Genomic DNA, 25,416 nt, shown 5'->3' with positions numbered 1-25,416 from the left:
TTCAAGTTAGCATCCTAGAAGAAAGTCAACGACCGGTGATCCAGTGGAATGGGGAGGAGTTCTGGTTTCCCATCGGAAGGACAGAAGTTCCTCTAGGAGGCGGGGCTTCCTCCCGGAAGCTCTGCCTTGTAAAGCAGTCAGCGTCTGGACAGCAGGCTCACTCAAGACAAGCTAAGCAAGAGGTCAGAACAGAGTAGGCAGAACAAAGGGAAGATGAACACAGCCAGTGGAACTCAACCCCGCCAGCCCTTGCTATGGGCTGAACTGTATCCCACCAAAATTCATACATTGAGCCCTACCCTCAGCGCCTCAGAATGTATTTGGAAATAGAGCCTTTAAAGAGGTGATCCAGTTAAAATGATCCCATTAAGATGGACCCTAATCCAATCTGACTGGTATCCTTATAAGAAGAGGAAATGTGAAAAAGAGATACCATGGCTCATGTGAACAAAGACTCTCTGAGGACACAGCAAAAGCGTGGCCATGTGCAAGCCTAGAAAAGAGGCCTCAGAAGAAACCAACCAACCCTGCTAGCACCTTGATCTTGAACTTCTAGCCTACAGAACTGTGAGAAAATATATTTCTATTGTTTAAGCCACCCTGTGGTATCTTGTTATGGCAGCCTTAGCAGGCTAATACAAACTTCTCTAATTGTAGGGACTTTTCATTTTAATTCTGTCTTCCATCTGGAACAGCCTATCAAGTAAGTGGAGTTAATATGTTCTCAGTTTCTCTGTTTCATGCTTATCCACCCGTTAGGTCCCTCTCTTTTGTTTGCTTATTAATTCTTTAGTTAATTATTAGTTCTTCCAGCAGATATTGAGTATCTGTCTTGTGCCAGGCCCCTGGAAAAGCCCCAGCCCTGTGCTCTCAATGATGCAAAAGCATAGTGACTATAACATAACATCATTGGTGCCAGACATCAAATGAAAGCCTCTCCACTCAGCCATCAGTGTCTAAATGAGCAGTGTTTCAGGGTAGAAGCTGAGAAGCCATGATTTGGAGGGTGTCTGCCTCCTCATCTCACCCAGACTCCTCAAAGGCCTTGTCCTGCCACTCCTGCCATTATCCTGACTCCAGTGTCCACAGGGATGCTCAGCACCGGGCCTTTTGGTTCCTTGAACTCCCCGTGTGTGATGATGGCCCCTTTCGCTCCATGTCACCCATCCTCCAGCTCCCATGGTAGCCCCTCGACTGTGTTATACCTGAAACAGAGCCATTTCCAAAATTAAAAACTGAAGCATCCCTCTCCAGTGTGTTCCCACTGTGACTATCCTTCAACCTTTGGAGTCCTCAATTAGTCCACTGACACTTTTACTTTCTCCCTATTCACTTCCCACCTTACCTGGCTCTGATTCCATTGTAGTACCACACTCACCAAACCTGTGAATTCCCCTGATGCTCTATCTTCAAGGCAGCCTCATGGATGAACCCACACTCGAGCAGCCGAGTACCGGGGAGAAAAATCCAAAACAAATTGTCATCTCTATACATTTATGGAAGTTGCCACCCTTTACCAGGTTTGCCCTTAACACAGTTCACTTGAAATGATTTCAAACCATCCTTACTCTCCTCACACCCCAGGCCTTCTACCTTCTCTCCCTCTCTCTCAGCAGATTCTCTTTCCTTCTAATTCACCAAGAAAACAGAGTCCATCCAAAGGTACTCTCCTAACTTCCTGTTACCTTCTGGCCAGCCTAGGTAGGCAACTATCTTCTCTGCTTCCACTGTAATGTCTGCAGCCAATCCACCCACCTAGGCTTTGGTCCTATTTCCGTTGGCTAGCTTTCTTTACTAGATCCTTCCTATTGGTTTTTTAAACATGCTGAACTCAATGAATGTGAACAACCAATCTGTTCTGCCTAAGTTCACCTGGGTAGAGCCCCTAGCTTTGGAGGCCTAAGAAAATCACTTTCCTAAGGAGAAAAGTAGTATAAAGCAAAACAGAATGGGCTTCAGACAGCGCCACCGGCCTCATAATAACCCGTTACCAGGGACTGAGCCCCAGTGCGGGGTACACTGTTTACATTAGCTAGCTCATTCATTTTCTCCGAAAGGCAGACAAGGTAGATACTAATTATTATTATACCCTATTAAACATCAGGAACCCAAAGCTCTGGGAAGTCAGGCTTATTGTGCGAGTAAAAACTGCCCTATAGGTGCTGTGGTATTCAAAATGGGATCCAGGACTTGAGGATTCCATTCTGCTCTGCTTCTGGCCCCGCCCCCTCGGGCCCCCAGTCCCGCCCCACCCCCGACACGCCCCTTGCCCCGTCCGGGCCCTAGTCCCACAGCCACGGCGGGGAGCGGCGCCTGCAGTGCCGGTCGTGACCGCCGGGGGGCAGCCGCGCGGCTCGGGCCCGACCGCTCTGCGCCGCGCTACTCGCTCGCCCTCAGACTCCGCTCCCCTACGAGCGGCCACCCTGCTCGTGCCCGGCGCCGACCCGCCGCGCTCCCCGCGCCGAACCAGCTCCTCGGCTCTCGGGGCCGGACCGAGGCTGCAAGCAGCGCCGCGGGGTGTGGGGCGGACCCAGGAGATGAAATGACAACGTCAACCCTCCAGGTACCTCGGCGCGGCGCGGCCCGGCCCGGCTTGAGGAGGCCGAAGGAGGCGCGGCGGGGCCTGCGAGCGGGCAGGCGGGCGGCCTCCTCGGAGCCCCGGCCTCGCGCCCCCGCCCCGTCGCCCTGTCGTCGCCTCCGCCCGTTTCTCTTTTCTCGCGCTCGGAGCCGAGGGTCGCCTCTCGTCCAGAACGCCCGGCTCCCTCGGCCGTGCAGAGCCCCGAGGCCGCTACATGTAGACGGCGCCCCGGGACTGCCCTGGGGATCAGCCTCACCCGGGCCTCACAAGCAACACCCGGGAAGCTTGGGCCCGCGGTCGGGCCGCTGGCTTCCCCTCCTCCTCCTCCTGCTTCCCTTCGAACAAACCCCCGCTCCTTCCACGGTCTCCGATTTCCTCTTCTCGGCCAAAGACCCTTCGTTCATTCCTTAGATCGCGTCGGGTGGTGCTGGGGTGGCGCCACCTGGATGCATGACTGACCCATCCTCCAGGTGCTGCCGGCATTTGCTGGGCCGGAAAACAGAAACTGTTTTGCCTCAGACCTGAGCTTGAATCTCGGCTCTGCCACTCACTAGCATGTGACCTTGGGCGCTCGTTAGCTGATCTTGGAATCTCGGGTTTTCCGTCAGTAAAGTGGGGTAATACCCTGTATAGGGTTGTTGTGATAGTGGTTCTAGATTGAGTAGGTCAGGTAAAGCATTCTTAACACAGTGTCGGTTACATACTAAGTGCTCATTAAGTGATGACAGACACAGTGCTTGGGAGAGTTAGGCAAGAGGTCATGGAAGAAGAGGCATTTGTCTGGGTGGTCAAAGGCTGGGGGGGGCATGCAGGTACCTGGAGGTGGAGGAGGGATGGTTACTCCAGGTGGACAAAAAGAGAGGAACAGAGGCGTGGAATACAGTGGGGTACTAAGCCAGGAATTTGCTGGAGTCCAAAGCCAAGCCCCACCATCCACCAGCAGAAGCTGTTATCACACGGGTCGACAGACATGGCCTGCAGATCTCACTTGCCCAGTTTTTATTGGGCTTGTGAGATAAGAATGTTTTTTCCTTTTTTTAGAAGAACAGCTTTATTAAGATATAACTCACATGCCATACAATTCACCTATTTAAAGTGTGCAGTTCAGTCCTTTTAGTATATTCATAGTTGTGCAACCATCACCACAATCACTTTTAGAACACTTTCATCACCCCCCTGATCCCTCTATTCCCCCTAACCCTAGGCAAACACTAATCTACTCTCTGTCCCTATGCATTTCCGTATTCCGGACATTTCATATAAATGGAATTATATAATATGTGGTCCAGTGTGACTGGCTTCATTTACTTAACATCGTGTCCTAGGTTTTTATGGGTTTTTTTTGTTTTTTTTTTTTTGCGGTACGCGGGCCTCTCACTGTTGTGGCCTCTCCCGCTGCGGAGCACAGGTTCCGGATGCGCAGGCTCAGCGGCCATGGCTCACGGGCCCAGCTGCTCCGCGGCATGTGGGATCCTCCCGGACCGGGGCACGAACCCGCATACCCTGCATCGGCAGGCGGACTCCCAACCACTGCGCCACCAGGGAAACCCGGTTTTTACGTTTTTAAGTGTCTGAAAAAAGGGATATTTCATGATATGTGAAAATCATGAAATTCAAATTTCAGTATCTATAAATAAAGTTTTATTGGAACACATCTCTGCTCATTTGTTTACATATTGTCTGTGGCTGCTTTGGGGCTACAAAGGCAGAGTTGAGTAGTTGCAACAGAGATTGTATGGCAGGAAAGTCTAAAATATTTACATTCTGTTCCTTTACAGAAAGTTTGCCACCTCCTCTGTTAGCACATCTTTGTTACCCTTTTCTTCCATCCTCATCCTTTGGCACACCTGTTACTAGAGATTCAGCAGGGCTGGTAGTTTTATTTGTCACCTTTCCATGCTGTTATGCAAAACTGTTCGTCTCCAAGTTGCAGCTCAGTCCTCTTGTATGTGAAAAACTCTTTATGGTTGCCAGAACAACCGAATATACTCTGAGGTGCAATAATTAATAGAGTATCTAGAAGGAGGGAGGGGATGGGCCTGCCTTGCCATGTGAGAGGCAGAGCATACCTCGAGTATCGTTCTGAACCCCCCTTTCAAAATGACAGACCCAAGCAAAGTGTACAGAGTGGAAAAGTCCAAGGAACTGGGGGTGTGTGTTCTGGAAACTAGAAGCCACTGGTGATGGGGGCACCCCTTTCATGTCTATCTGGAGGAAGGGCCTCGTGGAGGAGAGTAGACACGTGAAGCTTGTGGTTAAACTAATTATGCAGGAAGGTTCAGGGTGCCTAGCCATTATCTATTTCTAAGTATTGTAGGGAGCTGAAGCTTGAAAACAGTAGCCAACACTCACCTTTCCTCATCTCTTCAACCTGGTGAGTTTGTTTTACATCAGCCTGGCGTAATCTATCCCAGTCTGTTTGTTCTGTAGCACTCCCTGTGTCTTTCTGAGACTTCTTATTTTCAGATGAGAAAGGGCTGCACAGATGCCCAGGCCCTGCCAAGAGCTGGTCAGGAGGCTTATTGTTCACTGTGGACGGAACTGTGTGTATACAGTGGGTTCTGCCTGCCTGGTGTCTAGTGCTGTATCAGCCTGCAGAGGATAATTCTGGTAGTGCTTCCCAGGTTGGTAAAGCTGTGGTTTCTAAAACTGGATATGTAGTCGGGGGGCAGCTGCCTGAAAGATCCAGCATGCTTTAAGTTCAGGGCAGAGTACAGGCCTACAGGGTTTAAAGGTTTACAGAGGCTCTCACAGAGTTCTTAGGAGGTTCCAGAGGATCGCTTCCCCTCCACTGGCAGCTCATATATGCCTCTGGAGTAAGCACACACTTTTCTTCCTGGATCTACTGGTGTATTGAATCACACGTCTAAGCATCCCTTCCCTAGGTCTCAACTTTAGGGAAACTATCTTCTCTTTTCAGCCTAGAGAAGTGAGTTGGGCCAGTAGAAAGAAGCAGAGATCTCATAAAACTCTTGGGTCGATGGAGGACTTTCCTAGCTGGCTGGCTCCTCTCTGGCCCATGAGGTCAAGGACGGTTTCTGGCCCCATGCTGAACCACACAGCAATCAGTTGGTTCTGAGGTTTGCCCTGTTGCAGGCTCTCAGTCCAGGTCTATTTCTCTTTCCCCCAAAGCTGTGAAATAGAAAGTGAACTCTCCCTTTGAGCCCTAACCTGAGATACATGATCAGGCTTCTGCTTGACTGAGAAGGAGGTTGCTTTTAACTGTATGAGTGTATTGTGAAAAGGAACGGCTGTCTTTTAAAGCTTCCTTTCAGGGCCTTTCTAGTTGATGTTGGACAAGTAGGCCAACATAAAGGTCTGTGACTGACAGAGTCCTGGGCCTGGCAATATCTCTTAACAGTGTATTCCTGCTGCCTGGAACCCAGGGGCTTTCTGGATCTCTTGGGAAGCACTGGGTTATGTTTTGCCTTTCCAGAAAGCCATTGATCTGGTGACAAAAGCCACAGAAGAGGATAAAGCCAAGAACTACGAGGAGGCCCTCCGGCTCTACCAGCATGCTGTGGAGTATTTCCTGCATGCTATCAAATGTGAGTCCCACGTGGGGTCCTCCCCAGCCGCAGAGCCCCTGCGAGAGGAGGGCGGGCACACGGGGGCTCGCAGGGGCCCTTACGTGGTTCCTCTTTGCAGATGAGGCACACAGCGACAAAGCCAAGGAGAGCATTCGAGCCAAGTGCATGCAGTACCTAGACCGGGCAGAGAAGCTGAAGGATTATTTACGAAATAAAGAGAAGCATGGCAAGAAGCCAGTCAAAGAGAACCAGAGCGAGAGCAAGGGGTGAGTACGGATGAGCGGAAGACCTGGTGGGGACCAGAGCCCCCACGAACAGGTGTCTGTTTCCTGTGTCGCCGTCATCTTGGTGCTGATGCTGCTGTGGACTTTCCCAGCACCTTCCTTTTGGGAAATTCTATTCATAATAGTGATAATGCCTGCAGCTGCCTTCATCAGGCACTTTCAGGAAACTTCCACTTATCAATACATCATCTCATTGGATCTGTATGGAAAAGCTGTGGGCAAGGTGGGGAGCCAGACTCTGAGGATCTAGCCCAGCTCTGCCACTTCCTAGCCGTGTGACCTTGGACAAGTGCCGTGACCCTCCTGGGCCTGCACGTTCCTCATCTGTAGGAGGAGGAAGGTAGTGGGACTTCCCTCCTAGTGTTGCTCTAAGAAGCAAATGAGACGATGCGGGTAAGGCCCTGAGAAGAGGGCTTGGAGCGCGGTAAGGATCGAATAAATGTCAGCTGCTGTTATTCTCATCTTCATCTGACAGATATGGCAGCAGACTCAGAGAGGTTCAGGGATGACCACAGAGCTGGTACTTGATGGAGTCTGGACCCACACCCGGGGCCTCTGTTTCTGACTTTAAAGCCGTGTTCCCTCTACAGCCTGTCACCTCCCATCTGTGTTTTGAGCACAAAGGCCAGTGGTGTCCTGGAGGTGAGGGGAGGGTGCCCAGCTGGGGAGTAGGAGAGAGGAAGGTGGTGTGTCAGCTGCCTCCCCAGAGTGGGAGGCCCTGCTCCTGGACGGAGAGGACACGCCTGTGCTTAGACTGCCCAGAGTGCAAGACACACTGAGGTAGGGGCAGGAGGGCAAGCACCTTCAGGAGGGCTGGAAGAGTTTTAAGGATGGCAAGTTACTTATGTCCGAATAGGGATTGGCCCTGGAGGCACAGCCACTTGCTGTCCTGTTTTGAGTTCCTATGAAAGGCCAGTAACAGCTCCAAGTGCTTGCCTGGCTGCTCTTGAAGTCCAGCCAAAGCACAGGTCCCTCACCAGCCTTCTAGAGAGGACACATGCCGCGATTCTTATGCCCTTGATGAAGAAGCGAGGGTGGGTTATGAGAGTGTTTCCTGGAGGATCCAGAGGGGAGTGCTGATGATGCATGGCCCCGACATCCCCGAGGTGCCTGTCTGTGGGTCTCTCACCACTGTTGAGCAGGGAAAGCATCTTTTTAGCACCAGGCTGGCAGCCAGAGCCTGGCCTTGCTCTGAGAGCCCCCTTGCCAACTGCCTCTTGCTCCAGCCTGTCATCTTCTGTCTCCTTTCCCAGCAGCGATAGTGACAGTGAAGGGGATAATCCAGAGAAAAAGAAATTGCAAGAACAGCTGATGGGTAAGAGGCTTGAGGCCTGTGGTGATGGGAGGGGGACGTGGCAAGGAGCCCCTGGTGAGTTGGGCTCCAGGTCGAAGGCTCTGCCCTCATCTTGCAGGTGCTGTCGTGATGGAGAAGCCCAACATTCGGTGGAATGACGTGGCCGGGCTGGAGGGGGCCAAGGAGGCCCTCAAAGAAGCTGTCATTTTGCCAATTAAATTCCCACACTTGTTCACAGGTAAGAGTTGAGCCACTTTAGGCCCAGATGCAAAAATATCAGGCTTCTGGGAATTCCCTGGCGGTCCAGTGGTTAGGACTCTGCGCTGTCACTGCTGTGGTCTCGGGTCAGTCCCTGGTCGGGGAACTAACATCCCGCAAGCCGCGTGGCGTGGCCAAAAAAAAAAAAAAAGAAAAATCAGGCTTCTGAGGCCACCAGCTGAGGGCCCCCATTATGAAGGTGTCCAGGTGGCAGATGGTGACTTGGCTCCCTTTTGCCCTTAGCAGGCAAGGGCCCAGGGCCTGCTCATCACGGTCATCTACTCCTTGGCTTCTCTTCAGTGTCAGAAACACTTCTGTGGCTAGAACTTTGACTTGACCATCTCAGTGGTAGGCAGGGTCAGGAACCAGTGCCAGCCAGTGTCACTTTGCCAGGTCCTGGGGGTCACGAGCCAGGGCTAGGATCAAGCCCTCAGCAGGTGATTTAGTTCCCTTTGCTCCTTTGCTCCTAGAGCAAAGTTGTCATGTAGAACTTTTCATTTCTGCCTGTGTTTACCATGACTGAGGCCCCTCTGCTTTTTTCTGTTCCCTTTCCCCAGTCAGGAAGAAGCTTACTTCAGTTCATTCTTTCTCGTAGGCAAGCGTACCCCTTGGCGGGGAATACTGCTCTTCGGACCCCCTGGCACAGGGAAATCCTACCTGGCCAAAGCAGTGGCAACGGAGGCCAACAACTCTACCTTCTTCTCTGTGTCCTCCTCAGACTTGATGTCTAAGTGGTTGGGGGAGAGTGAGAAGTAAGTCAGCCGCCAGGCTCCACTCTCCTGGCAGCCCTGGCAGCTGCTCGTGGTCCAGCTTCCCTGCCCTTGGAATCACCTCCCAGAGGAGCCGCTGTGGATGGCCAGGAAGAGTAGCTGGGAGAGGGGTATCTTGCTAGCTCGTCAGGTGGGACACGGTCCTCACAGAGCCAACGGAGACTGGAAGGGAACTTGGGAGCCATAAGTCCTCATGAAGGGAAGGGAAAGGTGCTCACAGTAACTGGGTTTCAGCTGAGTGTTCTCTGTTGGGGACTTTATACAGTTAACTTATTCCCCACACCGGCTCCCATTTTGCAGATGATCAAACTGAGGCGGAGAGGAAGGGAAGTGACTTGTCCTCAGACCAGAGCTAATGAACGGGGCTGCCAGGATTTGAAGTTGTTGCCAAGGCTTGCTCTTCCTCTCAGTGCAGTGCTGCCAGAGGATCTGTTACCACTATTTTTTCTGTCGTCTCAGCCTCTCCAAGGGAAGGGCAAGAGGAGAGGTGGTGCCTGGGACCCCGGCTGGGCATGTGTGCAGGTGTCTGGATCCCAACCCTGTGTCTTACCCTCACAGGCTAGTCAAGAACCTGTTTGAGCTGGCCAGGCAGCACAAGCCCTCCATCATCTTCATTGACGAGGTGGATTCGCTCTGCGGATCCCGCAACGAAAATGAGAGTGAGGCCGCCCGAAGGATCAAAACGGAGTTCCTGGTCCAGATGCAGGGTGTGTGCCAGTCCCGGGTCCCCTCCCTGGTTCTCGTCCCCTGCTAAAGCCAGCCTAGGGCGTCATTATTTAGCTGTGGCTGGACCTGAATGTCCTTTCAGTGGAGGGGATATCAGAGAAGCAATTCTTAGCTCCTTCTCATTGAGGAGAGGTTACTGCAGCCTTGGCTGGCCACCTCTCCGCCCCTCCCAAGGCAGGCAGGGCTGTAGGGCTCTTCACCCAACTAAAGCCAGCCGGGTTCCTGACGGTGGTGTCACAGGGACAGCTCCAGTTCAGGACGCAAAGTCCCTGAGGTCCTTCCTACAGGTTCTGACTGATCCTTGCAGGTGTTGAGTTGGCGTCTGTGTTTCCCTTTCTCCACAGGGGTGGGAAATAACAATGATGGGACTCTGGTACTTGGTGCCACAAACATCCCGTGGGTTTTGGATTCAGCCATTAGAAGGAGGTGAGTGTTCCCCAGTAGGAGCCAGGGGCCGAGATCTGTCTCCAGCCTTGGTCAACCTGCTGCTGGCAGCAGGGGGTGCAGCCTGACCCCGTTTCTCTGGCGGCTTCTCCGTGTCTGCAGAGCCCTTAGTGAAGCCGGCTTCTGGAGGGCCCCCCGAGCCTCTCCATTGAGACCATCCCGCCATCCACTCTCAAGTCGTGCCATGTGCTTGTCTCTCTAGGTTTGAAAAGCGAATTTATATCCCATTGCCGGAGGAGGCTGCCCGTGCCCAGATGTTCCGGTTGCATCTGGGGAGCACTCCTCACAACCTCACAGATGCCAACATCCACGAGCTGGCCCGGAAGACGGAAGGCTACTCGGGCGCAGACATCAGCATCATCGTGCGGGATTCCCTCATGCAGCCCGTGAGGAAAGTACAGTCAGCGACACACTTCAAAAAGGTGAGTGGGCCAGCAAGGAATTGCTTAGAAAGTGTCACAGGAAAGGGGATATTGGCTTTCTGGCTGCTTGGGTGACACATTTTGGGTCTCCTGGGGAGCCAAGGGTAAGTGCATGGTGAGTTCTCTGACTCCAGGGGCTGGGGTTACACCTGCTTCCACCTCCCCTGCAGTTCTGGCTGGAGGGCGACCATCTCAGATTGTGTGATGCTAGAGGACAGGGCACCGTGACTGTCACCTCTGCCACCCCTGCAGTCAGCACTGTGCTGATGCGCATGGTAGACCCTGCTGCATGCCTGAAAGCAGTGGGTGCAAAATCACACACCATGAAGAAGAACTCCATTCACGCAGCAGATGTTTGTCAGGTGTCGCCGAGGGTCCTACTGTGTGCCTGGCACTGTTCTGGGTGTTGGGGAGACACTTGTGACCACAGCAGACAAAAATCCCTGCCCTAGGGCTTCCCTGGTGGCGCAGTGGTTGAGAATCTGCCTGCTAATGCAGGGGACACGGGTTCGAGCCCTGGTCTGGGAGGATCCCACATGCCGCGGAGCAACTAGGCCCGTGAGCCACAACTACTGAGCCTGCGCGTCTGGAGCCTGTGCTCCTCAACAAGAGAGGCTGCGACAGTGAGAGGCCGGCGCACCGCGATGAAGAGTGGCCCCCGCTCGCCACAACTAGAGAAAGCCCTCGCACAGAAACAAAGACCCAACACAACAAAAATTAATTAATTAATTAATAAACTCCCAGCCCCAACATCTTCTTTAAAAAAAAAAAAAAAAAAAAAATCTCTGCCCTACAAGAGCCTCGTTTCTAGTGGGGGAGACAGACAACAAACAAAATAAAGACTCATTTCTTAGAGGGTAATGAGGGGAAGACGGAGCCAGGGAGGGAGGTCTGGTGTTTCTGAGGTTTGGAGGGGGTGTGGGTAGGTTTCACTTTTAAAGGATATGCCACACTGGGTGACACTGAGTCAAGAGTTGAATGATGGGAGGGATTGAGCCTTGGGGATATTTGGGGAGATGTTGCCAATGGAGCACGCAGCCTTCTGTTGGAAAAACATTTTGATGTCACTGCACTTGTGGTGAGATTTGATGGAGTTGATGAGGAAGAGGAAGCTTTCTAGGCATTTGGGCCACAGATTGAGATTCCAGAGAATAGTAGCTGGAATAGCATGCTGATCACGAACCTCTGAAATCAGACTTGGAGCCACACTGACTGCCCAGCCCAAGGGTTTGAAGGAGCCCATCAGTCAGATTAGACTGATGATCTAGAAACCCAGGCATTTGTTCATACCATGCTATTACCTTCTGCTCAGGACTCAGAAACCTGAGTCGTCCCGCCCCTTCCCCAAATGCCATGGGGCAACCCCTCCAGCCAGTCAAACTCCTGTTTGGTTTCAGGTCTGTGGCCCTTCCCGCACCAACCCTAGCATTATGATCGACGACCTTCTGACCCCATGCTCACCAGGGGACCCAGGGGCCATGGAAATGACTTGGATGGATGTCCCCGGTGACAAACTCTTAGAGCCTGTGGTTTGCATGGTAAGTGGCCAGCTGGGAGAGAGGACTACACAGAGATTGTTTTGTACACAGAAGGAACCAGTAAATGTCTGTCAGCACGGTTTGATTTGGTGCAGTTGCATAGGCAGCCTCTCATCTGACTGTTCTTGGCCTCTCCTTATCCTGGTCTTGCCTGTTCTGTGAGGCAAGTGTTTGCCATTGGGCCTGGTGTGGTGGGCGTGCAGTTGGAAAAGAGCTTCTCACATGAGTTAAGAAATAATGGGAACTTAGATTCTCTCAACCGGAAGTAGGCCATCTGGAAATGACATGAGCTGCCTCAGGAGGGGAGCGTCCCTACCCCAGGAGGCCTTCAGGCAGAAACCAGGCAACGGGAGTTCTGCATTAGGGGCTGGGGCGTGACCTCGTCGGCAGGGCTCTTCCCACCCTGGACTGCATGGGGTTGAGACTAAGGCAGGCTGAGGCCCTGGAGCCCAGCCTCCCTCACCCACAAGCACTTGTCTTTGCAGTCGGACATGCTCCGGTCTTTGGCCACCACTCGGCCCACCGTGAATGCAGATGACCTCCTGAAAGTGAAGAAATTCTCAGAGGACTTTGGACAGGAGAGTTAAAACCTTCTTCACATGCGTGATGGTGAAGGTGGGAGTTGATTGGGGTCAATCCATGGTACTCCCCATGGCAGTGGCCAGACAGGGCTCCAGGGCTTGTCCTAAAGTCACTACAGCATCCCCTCTGCTGTCTGGCCATCAGCTGGGGGAGCAGGAAGGAAGGGCCTCCCCGGCCGCGGAGACGCAGAAGCACATTCGGCACCCAGTGGAATTCTGGCTCTTCCTGCTTCCTCCTCCTCTTCTGGATGCTCACCACCTCCTTGTCCTGCTCCTCCATGGTTTTTTTTTTAAACCATTTTTTGTTCCCCTAAATTAATGCTGCTTGGATTTTCGTCTTGTTTATAAATAAAGTTAAGATCTGCCTGAAGCGTCAAGGAGCGGAAGCAGCCCATGCTTTGGGCTTGGTGCGGCAGACCTTCGGAATGGCTGGCCAGAGCCCTGCTGCCCATCCCTTCCAGACCCAAGTTTTGCTCCATGTGAACAGAATGGCTGATGCCCTGGGTCCCCAGCCCCGGCTCTGTCTGTAAAGGCCAAGAGTAAAGCCAAGCCATTCTCTCCCTCCGGGCCCTGTGTCCTCCCTGCAGGAGAAGAGGATGGTTTTTGTGAGCACAAAGCTGTATAGATGAGAACGAGTGAAGGCAGTCAGTCGGGTTTCCCTGCTGCCTTTTCTTCCCTCTGAATGTGAGAACACTGAACCCGGCCACTGTCCCCAGGTCCCTGTCCTGGAAAGGGGCTAATAAATCCTTTTCCTTTCTTGAGCCACCTGAGTGATCTCATCTTTGACTCTTGTCTGAGGCTCTTTGAAGGCCACACTTGCTTCTACTAGAAAGATCCTCTGGGGTCTGCTCCCTTTTCAGTGGAGTAGCAAGTAAACAGGAATGTCACCAGCTGCTGCAGTTTCTGGGCCTGTTCTCCAGTCAGGTTCATGAGGCCTTTCTTCCCCCAAGGCCTCAGAAGTGCGGTGGGGGTGTTTAAGGGACTTGGGCGATTCTTGTTGTTCAGCCTACAGATCAGGGGCTGCAAACTGGGAAGCCTGTGGGCCAGACGTGGCCTGCAGTTGTGCTTTGGTTTGGTCTGCTGCCAACATTTAAAGTCAAGTTGACATAAAAATTTAGATCTCTGGCTTCTGAAACAGTAGTTTAGGGAACGCTGGACCTGAATCCCCATGAGGCAGCCTATCAGCTGCATCTGAGCAGGGCCTTTCTTGTTCATAGGAGGACTGTGTTCTCCAGCTCACACGTACCCACCTGGACTGCCTCCTTTGCATTTCCTGTCCAGCCCCTGTGGCCATTTGAATCTGTGACTCCTGATAGTGAGACAGCCAAGGCTCCAGAGCTAGCAGCCCTGGAAGTGCTGTCTGAGGGGCAGCAGAAGCAGCCTGGCATCCGGTTCCTGTAGCTCTCCTCCCCCTCCAAAACCTAGCATTCTTCCTCTGTATCTTCAACCAGAATGGTCCAGAGCTGATTATGTGGCCCCTCTTGATCTTGTTAGCTTTGCACTGTGGTGTTTAACTTTTGCTTGGTTCCTTGAAGGCTTAGGCCCAGTGTTCCTCTCCAGTGCTGGTGGATCAGCAGGCCTGACCTCCAGATGTCACTGTGGCTGGGATCTTTGTCACTCACTCAGGAGCTCCCCTATTATATTCTTGATTAGTTATGTGCCTTCAGCCGCCAATTGCTGGTCTATAAACCACCCCCTCCTTGTACTGCTTCATTTTAGTTAGTTGTGTCTGGTTACCTTTACTTAAATCAGAAGGCTCTTGCCTTTTTTTTTTTTTTCTTAACCTGCTTCCTTATTTCTACTGCTTGAACACCTTGGCAAGTCACAGGGGTTAACAGAAACTGTAGGACTGCCGTGGTTCATCCTCACAGCTCTAGTCACAGCTTTCACAGCTGCCCTGCCTTTCCATTTATCTCTCTACCACCAGTAACAGGGCAAATGAATGTTCTGTTCACTACTGAGGCTGGCACGGTGGCTATGCTCAATGTGGCTAATATGTGCAGAGGAATTTCCTTCCCTAAGCGCTTGCTCTGAAATTCACTTCCTCCCTACCTGGGAATTCTGTTCTAAACCTTCTGCCTACATTGATTTTCGCTGTGGAAGTTGACTTCTAAAACTTTTATTAGGTCAAGGTGCTGATCTGTGTGGTTCTGCAGCTGATAATATCTGGCCAAGGTGGGAGAGATTTTCTTTCTTGTAAATGCAAGAATTTTTTGTCTTTGGGTTGTAGTGTCTTGGGCTAGTTGATCAAATCCTTCCTTGTATGTGGATTTGGTTATAACAGTAAATTTCATATATTGTCAGCAGCGTAGTCTCAGGCTTTCTCCACAGTCCACCCTGGGCAATCATTTACTTTTAGGCCTTGATTCAGGAAGCTTCAGGCAAATACTACTGATCTGCATTACAAAGGCATTACTAAGGACGGTTAACCGCAGAGCCTGTAAGGAATCTTCAGAATGTTTTGATGCCATCCTGCAGGAGCTTCTGAACAGTGTCCAATAGAAAGGAGGCTCACTGAATTCTAACTTTCCTAAGGATACGTGTTTTCAGTATACGTGAGAGCTCACTACAGATTCCCAGGTGGCTGAGTCTCTGTCCTCACCTCAGGGCAGTGCTGGGCCCTGTTTCTCTCTGAAGTGTGATGCAGAGAGCCAGTTCTCTTTTGCTTGGCCTCACAGGCCCCCAGGCTTGGCTGTTTAGAGAAAGCCATGGGGGAAAATGGGTCTTTCCTGGGGTCATTTAATTAACTACTGTTTAAAACACATTTTCTCTAAACAACTTACTGGACTTCTTACTCTATGGGTACTTGGATTTTGAGGACTTTGGTAAGAGTACCTGCATGGCAAAACTCAACATAAAACTGAGGTAAGACAAGTATCGAAAGAAATGAGTTCCTTAACCTCTTGACAAAGCTGTGACAGAATCTTAAAGCTAAAACACTGGTCACCATGATGCTAATTTATTTTTTTCAGAATAAGTGTGCTGACGAGGAAGCACAAGTTCTGCTTTCTGTTTCTGCCCTAATTGTGACAGGAAGAGGCTCTTTGCTCCTTCTCAACTACAGGCATCCCCCACTTTTTGTAACTTCACTTTACACTGCTTTGCTTTTATGAAAGACCTATATTAGTACCTGTTTTCACTAATGGAAAGAAATTTGAAGAGGATTTTCACTTCTACGAAAAAGGTGAAAGCTGAAATAGCATTCAGCTTTTGTTTTGCAGTGAGCCATTATAGAAGCAGCACGCACTCAGAGCTGCCAGAGTGGCACCGCCAAGCTCCTTACCTGGGAGCTGTGCTCAGCATCAAGCCACCACAGTTTTGAACTGTATCTGTGACAATCTGTGCTTTATCTCCATTTATTTTGTGCATCTGTTAGCAAGATGTGTCCCAAGGTAACTGCTTCTTCAATTTATGCTATTTCAGCTTAGGAAAGGTTTCATCAGAACACTCTTCTTTCAGATCGTGAGGAAACCTATATCACCCCTCCCCCAGCCCTGCTCCATGGCCTCCATCCAAAGAATGAGCCAAGTACCAGCTGCCTAAGAGATCTCAGCAGAAAAGTCTTCCCCAGGTCTGTTAAAGGTGGAAAGCAAAAGCTGGAGACCTAAACTGTATCTGAACCTGTTAAAATGTATGAATACTCAGTTACGTTAATATTGTCATTGAACTGGGGACATTCTGTCCTGTGTTTCACTTCCACAGGCAAACTGGTATCCAAAACAAATGGAGACTATGCAGGTAACACACTTGAGCCCTTTGTAAACGTAAGAACTTGGTGAAGGCGATCAACCACAGCCTTAATCCGCATTTTAAAACACAGCTTTCAGGTGTTTGGGGACTATATTATCTAATCTTGGCTTTGGGAACATGATACAGCTCTTCTGAAATCATGTCTACTGAGAGTGGCTATTTACTTGCCCGCGCCCCATCTTTATCTCCATACAAAATTGCCAGGAAATGTCCACTCCTTCAGGGGAGTTATTTTTCTTCTCAAGTTAAAGGCAATACATTGTCCATAGCTCATTTCAGGGCAAACATTAACATCTTCCTCCAACTCGGGAAGGCATGCTTTGACAGGCCATTGTTTTCTGTCGGAGCAGAGCCAATACCAAGTCGATGCCAGGTAAGACATGCCCAGCTTAAAGCCAAAATGTTTGTGTCTTGGTTTTCAGGGTCCTCAGATGCAGCAGGAAAGCTTTAGTCATTCACCTCCATCCAATGGATGTTTGTAAATGTCTTGCTGTCCATTTTGTCAATGAACAGGCAGCCCTGCAAGTGGTCCATCTCATGCTGGATAATGCGGGCTGCCCACCCACTGGCCTGCCACACCACCTGTTCTCCTCCGGGGTCCATCCCTGAAAAGGAAGGTACAGCCTGGGTGAGGACATGCTGAACTGCATCATTCTCAACCTACTTAGCCTTTCCTTGCCCCTGGCTGTTCCTATTTACAAGAGGCAATATCAGAAGGGGATGCAGACGGCAGCCCCTATGCTTCCTAGAAAAGAAGTCTGAACTCTGCCTCTTACCAAGTATTCAGCCTGGTTCCCAACTCTGATGAGTAGGTTGCTGGGTTCGCTATGGGGCTGAAATGAGAAATGATCTTCCCAAGTGACTTGCTCAAGAGGAACAATCATCCCAACCCCAGCAAAGAATCACACTCTGCAAAACATCCTGTGGTATGACAGGTAATGGCTTATCACTTTGGGTTAGGCAAAGCTGGGTTCTACTTCTCCCATTCCACGTGACAGATCTAATTGGCGCAGAAGAGAGAGAGAGAGAGAGTGAGAGTGTGTGTGTGTGTGTGTGTGTGAGAGAGAGAGAGAGAGACAGACAAACAGGCACAAGGTGAGTGACAGGGCAGAGGATGTGGTGTGAGCTAACAGGGGAATCAGGCCACCCTCCCAAACCCCAACCCCCCAACCCTGTGCCCCACTTGAGCTGGCTCTGCTCTCACAGGCGCCTCCTGCCCCATCGCATCGCGTCAGTCCTGAATTTTGTCCACTCCAGGGTCTGCTCGTGGGTAGGTAGGTTCCGCTGATCAGCCATCAACCTGTCTACGCTTTAACTGGAACTTTGCGGAAACCGTTTCGTGGGATCCGAGGCCGCCGCCTCCGCAGGTTAAAGGGGAGCACGCATTTACCTATCCGCCCCAGGGACCCCACCGCCGCGCACCTGAGATCTGCACCGCCTGGAAGCGGGGCACGCAGGCCAGGAAGCCGCTGATGCTCTCGCAGCCCTCGGGGAAGCTGACCAGGCGGCTGTCCAGCACACGCAGGCTGGGGTTCACGAACACGCGCAGGGGGAAGGTTTCCATCTGACGGGCCTCGCGCACGCGCGGCGCGCATGCGTGGAAGAGCGCCTCGGGGAACTCGACCGCCAGCACCTGCAGCGGCACTCCGAGCTGCGGCGCACTCAAGCCCACGCAGCGGCGGCGTCGCATCACCTGCACCAGCCGCTGCACCAGCTGCTGCAGCTCGGGTCCCGCCAGCTGTGCCGGCTCTACCGGGGCCGCCACGGCCCGCAGCGCCGGGTCCCCGACCTGGCACACGCGCGGGTACGGCGGCTCCGGCGCTCCCTGCACCAGACGCCGTACGTAGCGCCAGTAGGAGCGCCGGCGCGCCGGGCCCTCGAGGCCATCCGGGGGGTGCCTGGAGCTGCAGGCCCGGGCACCGCCGCCCGCTACCCGCTCTCCCCACTGCAAGGCCGGCCTCACGCAGCCACGCGCCCGCAGCCACCGCAGCAGCAGCCCAGCCCCCAGCTGACCCATGGCGCGTGGAGCCTAGCCACCCGCCCGCACGCGTCCCTAGCCGGCCCCCGTAGCCGAAGCTCCCGCCCCCACGGACTCCGGGAAGTGCAGTTCCCGCGGGCCTTCCGGGAACGCCGGCGCCGCTCACGCTTCGCAGCCTGCCTCTGGGTGGCGTCCACCAGCTTTATTACTTAATTCCATTTCTGATAGTTTAATCAAGCATTTACAAGAATATCCAGGAGGTTCTCCCGTTAATTATGCCTTCGCAGCCTCTCCCACGCGCGGCAACTCCCGTTCCCACCGGGCGCTGCAGTAAGCCCCTCGGGCTCCGGGGCCCCGGTACCCGCCGCACCGGCCCAGGCGCAGGGGGCGCCTGTCAAGTGCCTGCACTAGGCTCGTCGGCTGCCTGCGGCGGTCCCACGGATCCCACCTCCTGTTGCCCCCCGTCAGGGAAAGCCGGGGTGACAGGTTCGAGGACTGGCCCCTCGTCTGGGGGTTCTGGCGCTGGAGCTGTGACCTCGGGGACTAGCTCCTTGTCGTCTAGACAGAAGGCCATCTCTCTCTTCGGCAGGATAAAGGCCAGAGGCTCCTGGACGACGCTGACGTTCACATGCCCCAGGTTTCCGTACTTGGAGAGCTGAGTGGGTGGAATGCCTGGCCCAGATGGTACAGAATAGAAGTGGAAAAAGCGTTTAATGAATTTAATTATGTGTCACAGGTAAAAGAACAAAAACAAAAAAACACTTATTGGAAGTAACGAACACAGTTACCATATTTCAATACAGTAAAAATCACTTTGTGATATGGGACAGGCACCTATGCGGTAAAGCCAGACTTTGAAAGTAATGGAAACAGCACAGTGCAGGACGGATGGAGGAAAAAAGCACCAGGAGAGCCTCAGCAGGCACTGGATTCCCTGGACAGGCCCAAGGAAAAGCTGGGGGAGCAGAGAGCAGCCACTCTGCTGGTGGGATCACTGGCCCACTACCCTTTGGGAAATTGTGCCTCCCACACCCCCTTCACAGGCAGAGAGAGAGGGGGCATAGGGAAGGGAAGGTAAATTCTAAAAAATATTTTTAAAACACCATCTGTAAACATTTAATGTCAATGGAATCATACATTATGTGGTTCTTTTGTGACTGGCTTCTTCCACTTAGCTAGATATAAACATAATGTATGATTCTGTTGATAAGAAATGTCCAGAAAGGGCAAATCTACTGCAACAGAAAGGTTAGTGGCTGCCAGGGGCTAAGGGCAAGATTGGGGAATGACGACAAATGAACACCGGGGATCTTTCTAAAACTAGATGGTAGTAACGGTTGCACACCTGTGTACACTTACTAAAAACCTTGAATTTTACAAATAGGTGAATTATTTAGTATGTGAATTATGTCAATAAAATAGTTTTAAGAATCTTTTCCCTTCTTTTACCTAAGGTCTGTGCCATCTGAGCTGGAGGAAAAAGGACTTGGAGACAGCGATTTAAATAAGGAACGAGGTCTTCCAGGAAGACAGTGCAGAACTGGACGAAGAGCTCTTGCTCCCCACTGCTGAAGGCAGCCTCTTCGGCACGATGGAAGGCCAAGATTACTTTTGTTACCTAAGAGACAAGGGCACCATCAATCACCGGGTTAGTCTATCACCATCAGCAGTGTATAAAACTAGGTACAAATGTGCAGCCCTCAAGTTTTCATGAAGAAAGTTGTTCCAAACCGTACATGATATTATTATCTTGTTTAAATTCACAATTGTGGTCAATCTTACAATTCTGTCACTTCACTGATGTATTTCTTATCCAACTAGTTTTATTACTAGTGCAGTTTCCAGTTCCAGTGGAGGAGCATCATGAAATTATACACAGAATACATTGCTTTTGGCTCCCATGGGAGATGGATCAGAACTATGGTGGATCCAGGAAGATGAAGCAACACTATAAAAGGCCTCTGAAGTTCCACAATGCTAGAACCACTAGAAAATTGTAAAGGAGGAAAAAATAGAGCTGGAAAAGAAGTTCCACATACAAATAACAGCCTAGCTGACATTACAGGCAGGGTCACAGTGACAGAGTTAAGAACATAAACTCTGGGGAATTCCCTGGCAGTCCAGTGGTTAGAGCTCTGTGCTTTCACTGCCGAGGGCCCAGGTTCAATCTCTGGTCACAAGCCAAGAGGCACGGCCAAACAAACAAATAAATAAATAAATAACGAACATAGACTCTGGTGTCAGACGTTCTGGACTCAAACTCCAGCTGTGCCACTCACTGGTTCTATGGCCTCTAAGTGATTACTTAAGCACCCCACGCCCTCTGTGCCTGAGTTCCCTCATCTATAAAGTAGGGCCAGCAACAGGACCTAACCTCACAGGGTTGTGAGAATTAAGTTTTAATATGTGTAAAGTATGATAAATTACGTGGCATGAAGTAAGCTCTAGATGAATATTAGCTAATTACTATTATCTGAATTGCACTGACCCTAAAAAGCTTTGTTGCTCATGCTTCCTTGCTCTTTTTTTTTTTTTTTTTTTTTTGCGGTACGCGGGCCTCTCACTGTTGTGGCCTCTCCCATTGCGGAGCACAGACTCCGGACGCGCAGGCTCAGCAGCCATGGCTCACGGGCCCAGCTGCTCCGTGGCATGTGGGATCTTCCCGGACCAGGGCACGAACCCGTGTCCCCTGTGTTGGCAGGCAGACTCTCAACCACTGCACCACCAGGGAAGCCCTCCTTGCTCTTTCTTACAGGAGGACATCAAGAGAAAGATTTTATACAACCACATCACAACTGCCACCTGCCTGACAGCAACTGTAAGATGTCATCAATTATAAGAAACACCCAATATCTAAAGATTTAATGTGTAAAAATGCACCATACTCGGATATTAGCAATGTTGGTAGTATTACTTGTATTAGGCAGAATTCTAATATGGCTCTTGTAATCCCCGCCCCCTGGTATCCACTCCTTTGTGTAATCTCCTTCCCTTGAGTGCAGGCAGAATCTGTGACTTGTTTCTAACCCACAGAATATGGCGAAGGTGAAGGATTTGGCCGTTTTAATTAACGTCCCTAACCGGCTGATTGAATTAATGAAAAGGGAGGTTATCCTGGGTGGGCCTACCCTAATTAGATGAGCCTCTTAAAAGAGGGTTGAGGACTCCTCTAAAGGAGACTTAGCAAGGAGAGATGCTCTCCCATTGGCTCTGAAGAATCAAAAAGCCACACTGAACTGCCTGTGGAGTGGGCTGGTCTCTAGGAGTTGAGGGCCTCAGTCCTACAACTGTAAGGAACAGAAATCTGCCACTGTGAGTGAGCTTGAAAGGAGGGGACCCTGAACTCCAGATGAGTCCACAGCCTGGCCAACACCTTGACTGCAACCTTGTGAGCAGAGGACCAACCCATTTAGGCTGTGCCTGGACTCCTGACCGACAGAAACAGACATGATAAATGTGTGTTGTTTAAGCTGCTATGTTTGTGTGAGTTTGTTATGCAGCAATAGAAAATCAATATATTACTGAACCATTACTACAGGTGAGACACTTCATAAAAGGAGACTAACCAGAGCTTTTCAACCAGAAAAACCTCTAAAACCACACTAAACCGAAGTCAGCAGGCACCACTGTCACACAGACTGGTTTATTACAAAAGTCTGGCCACCTGTTACTAAAGGAGGCCCCAGAAGAGAGCCAACAGTATGTGCTCACCTTGGCAAGGGCGTCTTCCAGGGCCGCAGTCACATCCTGCGCCAGGGCCATGGGGCAGCAGAGGCGCAGATCATTGAAGGCGACCAGAATATTGTTGAGGAAGCAGGCAAGGGGTGGGAAGTCTAAGAGCACCATGGGCGGCTGCAGGGTCCCCGGCTGAGTGACTGGAACAGCAGCAGGCAGGTTACTGCTGCTCAGGATGGCTGGAGCTGAGATGAGGGTGTAGGAGTTCATTTCATCCTGGAACTTCTCGACCGTTTCCTGAATTGCTTTCTGGAAAGTGCTGATAGCCACTCGCTGGAAAACAGGAGCTAACTGACCCCGGAAATCAGCCCCTACCCGGCTAAAAGACAGTCCAAAGTACATGCACTGGCCCAGCAGAGAGTCCAGACGGCTGCCTATCCCTCGGTTAAGGTCAGTCTCCAGCACCTGCAGGAATTGTGAGACTTTCTGCAGCACCCAGCCATGGAAGATGGCACTCTCATTCACGGTGTGCTCGCCCATGGCAGGGGGCAGCAACGGGTCCTCGTCTGAGAAGATGGCACGGTACTGGGTGATAATATCGAACAGATGGACACGGCAGGCCTCGATGGTCTTCGTGATGTGGAAATAGGGATCATCACTGGGGACGGCAGTCAGGATAGATCGGAGCCAAGCATCTCGGGCCTGAAGAAACTTGACCCTCAACTCAGCCTCGGTGAAGACATCCATTTGCCGTAAGAAGCCAATGACACGGAGGCAGGCAGGGAGCTGGATGTTCGTCCTCAGTTGTTGGATCAGCTGGCTCAGCATCAGCTGCATGGACTGGCGCACTTCGTTCACAATGCCCTGACGACACAGGGGGTGAGTCACCACGCTGGGAAAGACACTCCCTGGAACCCATTCCACTAACCCTGAATACTGCAGACCAACATTCCCACTGCTGTCCTGACATACGAAGTAGATTTCCTAAAACTGATGCATACAGGTTCACCAGCAAAGGTTTGGTTCACTGTGGCCTACGGGCCCTGCCTGGTTCTTCTGCCCTCACCTGCTTCTTAATGCTCTCCCCTTGCTCACTGCAATCCAGCCAGAATGGCTATCTTTATACTTCAAACACTCCAACTTCTTCCCTCCTTAGCCTGCTATACTTGTTCGTACCACTTTCTGGTTGGCTCTCCCCCCACATCTTCATGTGGCTGGCTCCTTCTTGTCATCTGGGTCTCAGCTTAAATGTTATCTCACCAGAAGTGCCTTTCCTGACCACTCTACCTAGAGTAACCCACCTTAGCCTCCTGCCCCATTCCCTGGTTTATTTTGTTAAGATACTTAACACTATCTGAAAGGATATTATTTATTTATTTGCCAACTAGCAGCTTATGAGAGCCAAGGCCTTGTCTTTGTTCACATTGTACCCCCAGCATCTAGATCAATGCCTGGCACATGATTAATATTTATCAGCTGACTGAATAATGAATGTATGTTTTATGATCAAGCCTGCCTGCCTTGCAGAAACTGATGTGAAAAATGCAAGGAGTTTCCCTAAGGTTTCTGCCTAAAGGGTCAGTGATGACCACAGAATTACTGATCACAAGAACATCAGCTTGAGTCCTCTCTGGGCAAGTTGGCTACCTGGATGACAGGGATGGAGGAATATTTCCTTTCCAGTCGGCGTACGTAGGCTGCAAGCTCCAGGGCCTCTTCATAATAGCTGTTCCGGACACAGGTGTCCATGAGCTGAGGGATCTCCAGGATTTCCAGGATTTCCGTGTGCCGGTTTAGAGTCAGGGTGTTCATTCGGCGATTGGAGCTGATCTCCTCAGCCTCTTTCACAAAATTCCTAGTAACAATCAGGAGTACATTGGTGGTTCACTGCTCTGCATCCAAGTCTTAGCTACAAATTCCAAGCACTTACTATGAACTGAGCACTGGGCTGATTTATCTGATTTAATCTTCACACCAACCCCATTAGATAAGTACTTTTACCCTTGAAATTTTAATCCCAGAGATTTTAAGCAACTTGTCCAAGATCACACAACTAATAAGTTATAAAAAGATTTGAACCCAGATCTGCCACTTAACAAGCTGTAGCAAGGTACTTAGGCTCTCTGAACTGTTTCTTCATTGGTAAAATAGTAACAGGACCCACCTCATAAGGATGTGAGGATTAAATGAGATGATGTGTATAAAGCATTTAACATAGGACCTGATATGGAGTAAATGTTCCTTTAATAACAGCTATTCTTATTATTTTCATAATGCCCTAACTAGCCTAGAACTACAGCCTTACCCCCAAGTTCCCTCAGCCTCTTAATCTCCTATGCTACGGTCCAACCTCAGTTCCTGCTACAGTCTCCATTTCTTCTCGGTAACTGCAGACACCTGCTTTGTGAAGCCCTCCATCTATTCTAAGGGATTGGAAGAGTATGAAAGCTATTCTCAAATATGCAAAGACTCAAAAGAAAATTTAAACTTTTATCACGAGAGACTGGAAGGCAGAATTAGGGATAATGGATTGACGGTCGAGGGAGGGAGAATATGGGTCAAAAAGGAAGATTTTTTTTTTTTGGATGATGATTTTTACTGTCCCCAAACGGGAGGATTTCCTTGTCAGCCTCCTATCAATGAACGGTTTAGAGCAGATGACCTCTGGTCCAAGCTGTTGTGTGTACATGTGTGTTTGTGTTGTGTGTATAGGTTTACATAAATATGCACATATATTAAGCTGACAATTGTAGAGTGTTAATTATGTCGGACCCAATGATAAGTGCTTTGCATGGATTCTCTTTATTTAGTGCTCACAACAGCCCTATGAGAGAGGGACGTGCTGCTGGGTTCCAATTCTGACTTCAAAACTTACTAGCTGTGCCCTGGGACGGTCACTAACCTCTGTGTCTTAACTTCCTCATACGCAAAATGCAAATAACAATACCTACCTCGAAGGCTGCTGTGCAGTTTAAATGGATTAATGAAATGCTCAGAGGAGAACCTGGCATATGGTAAGCTCTATCTAAGTGTTAGCTATTTCTATCGTCGTAAATGATAGCGATTACAGGTATTAAAAGCCCCTTTAGCACCGGACCCGCCGCACCTGCAGCTCTGTTGGAAGCTGGGCAAGCGGTCGAGCAGGCGGCCAAGCGACTCCTCCACGTCGCCAAAGAGGCGGTGGATGCGCTCGGTGCACTCGGCGCCGCGGATGAAGGTCTTGTAGTTGGCGAAGGCCAAGTCGCGCGTCTGCTGCAGCAGCTGCGCTCGCTCCTCGGCCAGGCGGTCGGGCTCGCGCCGCAGCCGTTCCAGCCCCGAGCCGCTCAACTCCCTGAGGTAGCGGCCCACGTCGGGCCGCTCCCGCCACTGGGCCTCCGGGAAGCGGTCCCGGAACAGCGACGCCAGGAGCCCTTCATCCTCCACCTCCCCGAGAGCAGCCGCGGTGGCCGTCGCTGTGGCCGAGGCCGTAGTCGAGAGCGGGAGAGTCGCTGTCGCCGCCATCTTCTCAGCAGCAGCGTCACTTCCCCTCCCGCTCAGCGAGGGCGCTGACTCCGTAGAATCGAAAGCAGCCGGGGCGTACTTCCGGTC

At 51.1% G+C, this 25,416-nt stretch overlaps 2 protein-coding genes across 6 annotated transcripts; one reads left to right on the top strand and one right to left on the bottom strand.

Moving 5' to 3' along the window:
- The first annotated feature begins 2,419 nt into the window (after window positions 1–2,419).
- Window positions 2,420–13,181, top strand: VPS4A (vacuolar protein sorting 4 homolog A). Of its 2 annotated transcripts, none has more exons than XM_082863578.1 (11): window positions 2,420–2,563; window positions 6,015–6,126; window positions 6,227–6,374; window positions 7,646–7,707; window positions 7,805–7,924; window positions 8,540–8,696; window positions 9,273–9,421; window positions 9,785–9,866; window positions 10,087–10,306; window positions 11,704–11,844; window positions 12,330–13,181. In XM_082863578.1, exons 1-11 carry the CDS (start codon window positions 2,543–2,545, stop codon window positions 12,429–12,431), a joined length of 1,314 nt encoding a protein of 437 aa, XP_082719704.1. In that variant the 5' UTR covers window positions 2,420–2,542; the 3' UTR covers window positions 12,432–13,181. The 2 variants fall into 2 exon arrangements, with proteins under 2 accessions (XP_082719704.1, XP_082719703.1); XM_082863577.1 differs by having other exon boundaries at window positions 2,435–2,563; window positions 7,649–7,707.
- A 2,181-nt stretch (window positions 13,182–15,362) lies between these two features.
- On the bottom strand, window positions 15,363–25,339 carry COG8 (component of oligomeric golgi complex 8). Of its 4 annotated transcripts, XM_082863234.1 has the most exons (6): window positions 24,935–25,339; window positions 23,476–23,683; window positions 21,865–22,692; window positions 19,603–19,771; window positions 18,650–18,825; window positions 15,363–16,799 (listed from the first exon to the last, which is right to left on the bottom strand). In XM_082863234.1, the coding sequence occupies exons 1-6, from the start codon at window positions 25,327–25,329 to the stop codon at window positions 16,623–16,625; spliced, it is 1,953 nt and encodes a 650-aa protein (XP_082719360.1). In that variant the 5' UTR covers window positions 25,330–25,339; the 3' UTR covers window positions 15,363–16,622. The 4 variants fall into 4 exon arrangements, with proteins under 4 accessions (XP_082719360.1, XP_082719362.1, XP_082719361.1 ...); XM_082863235.1 differs by lacking the exon at window positions 15,363–16,799 and having other exon boundaries at window positions 18,375–18,864; XM_082863233.1 differs by lacking the exon at window positions 15,363–16,799 and having other exon boundaries at window positions 18,375–18,825.
- Window positions 25,340–25,416: the final 77 nt, after the last annotated feature.

This window comes from Leucopleurus acutus (genome assembly GCF_964270905.1).
Source record: "Leucopleurus acutus genome assembly, chromosome: 20".
NCBI lineage: Eukaryota > Metazoa > Chordata > Mammalia > Artiodactyla > Delphinidae > Leucopleurus > Leucopleurus acutus.
This window is presented reverse-complemented; position numbering and strand designations above follow the sequence as displayed.

Excerpts from the sequence above, each read along its gene's own strand:
- VPS4A (XM_082863578.1), top strand. The coding sequence starts at position 2,543 with ATGACAACGTCAACCCTCCAG. Across the intron at positions 6,375-7,645 it reads AACCAGAGCGAGAGCAAGGG|CAGCGATAGTGACAGTGAAG; the intron begins GTGAGTACGGAT and ends CTCCTTTCCCAG. Across the intron at positions 8,697-9,272 it reads TGGTTGGGGGAGAGTGAGAA|GCTAGTCAAGAACCTGTTTG; the intron begins GTAAGTCAGCCG and ends TTACCCTCACAG.
- COG8 (XM_082863234.1), bottom strand. The coding sequence starts at position 25,329 with ATGGCGGCGACAGCGACTCTCCCGCTCTCGACTACGGCCTCGGCCACA. Across the intron at positions 19,772-21,864 it reads TGGAAGACGCCCTTGCCAAG|GTAACAAAAGTAATCTTGGC; the intron begins GTGAGCACATAC and ends CTTGTCTCTTAG. Across the intron at positions 16,800-18,649 it reads AACCCCCAGACGAGGGGCCA|GCTGTACCTTCCTTTTCAGG; the intron begins GTCCTCGAACCT and ends GTCCTCACCCAG.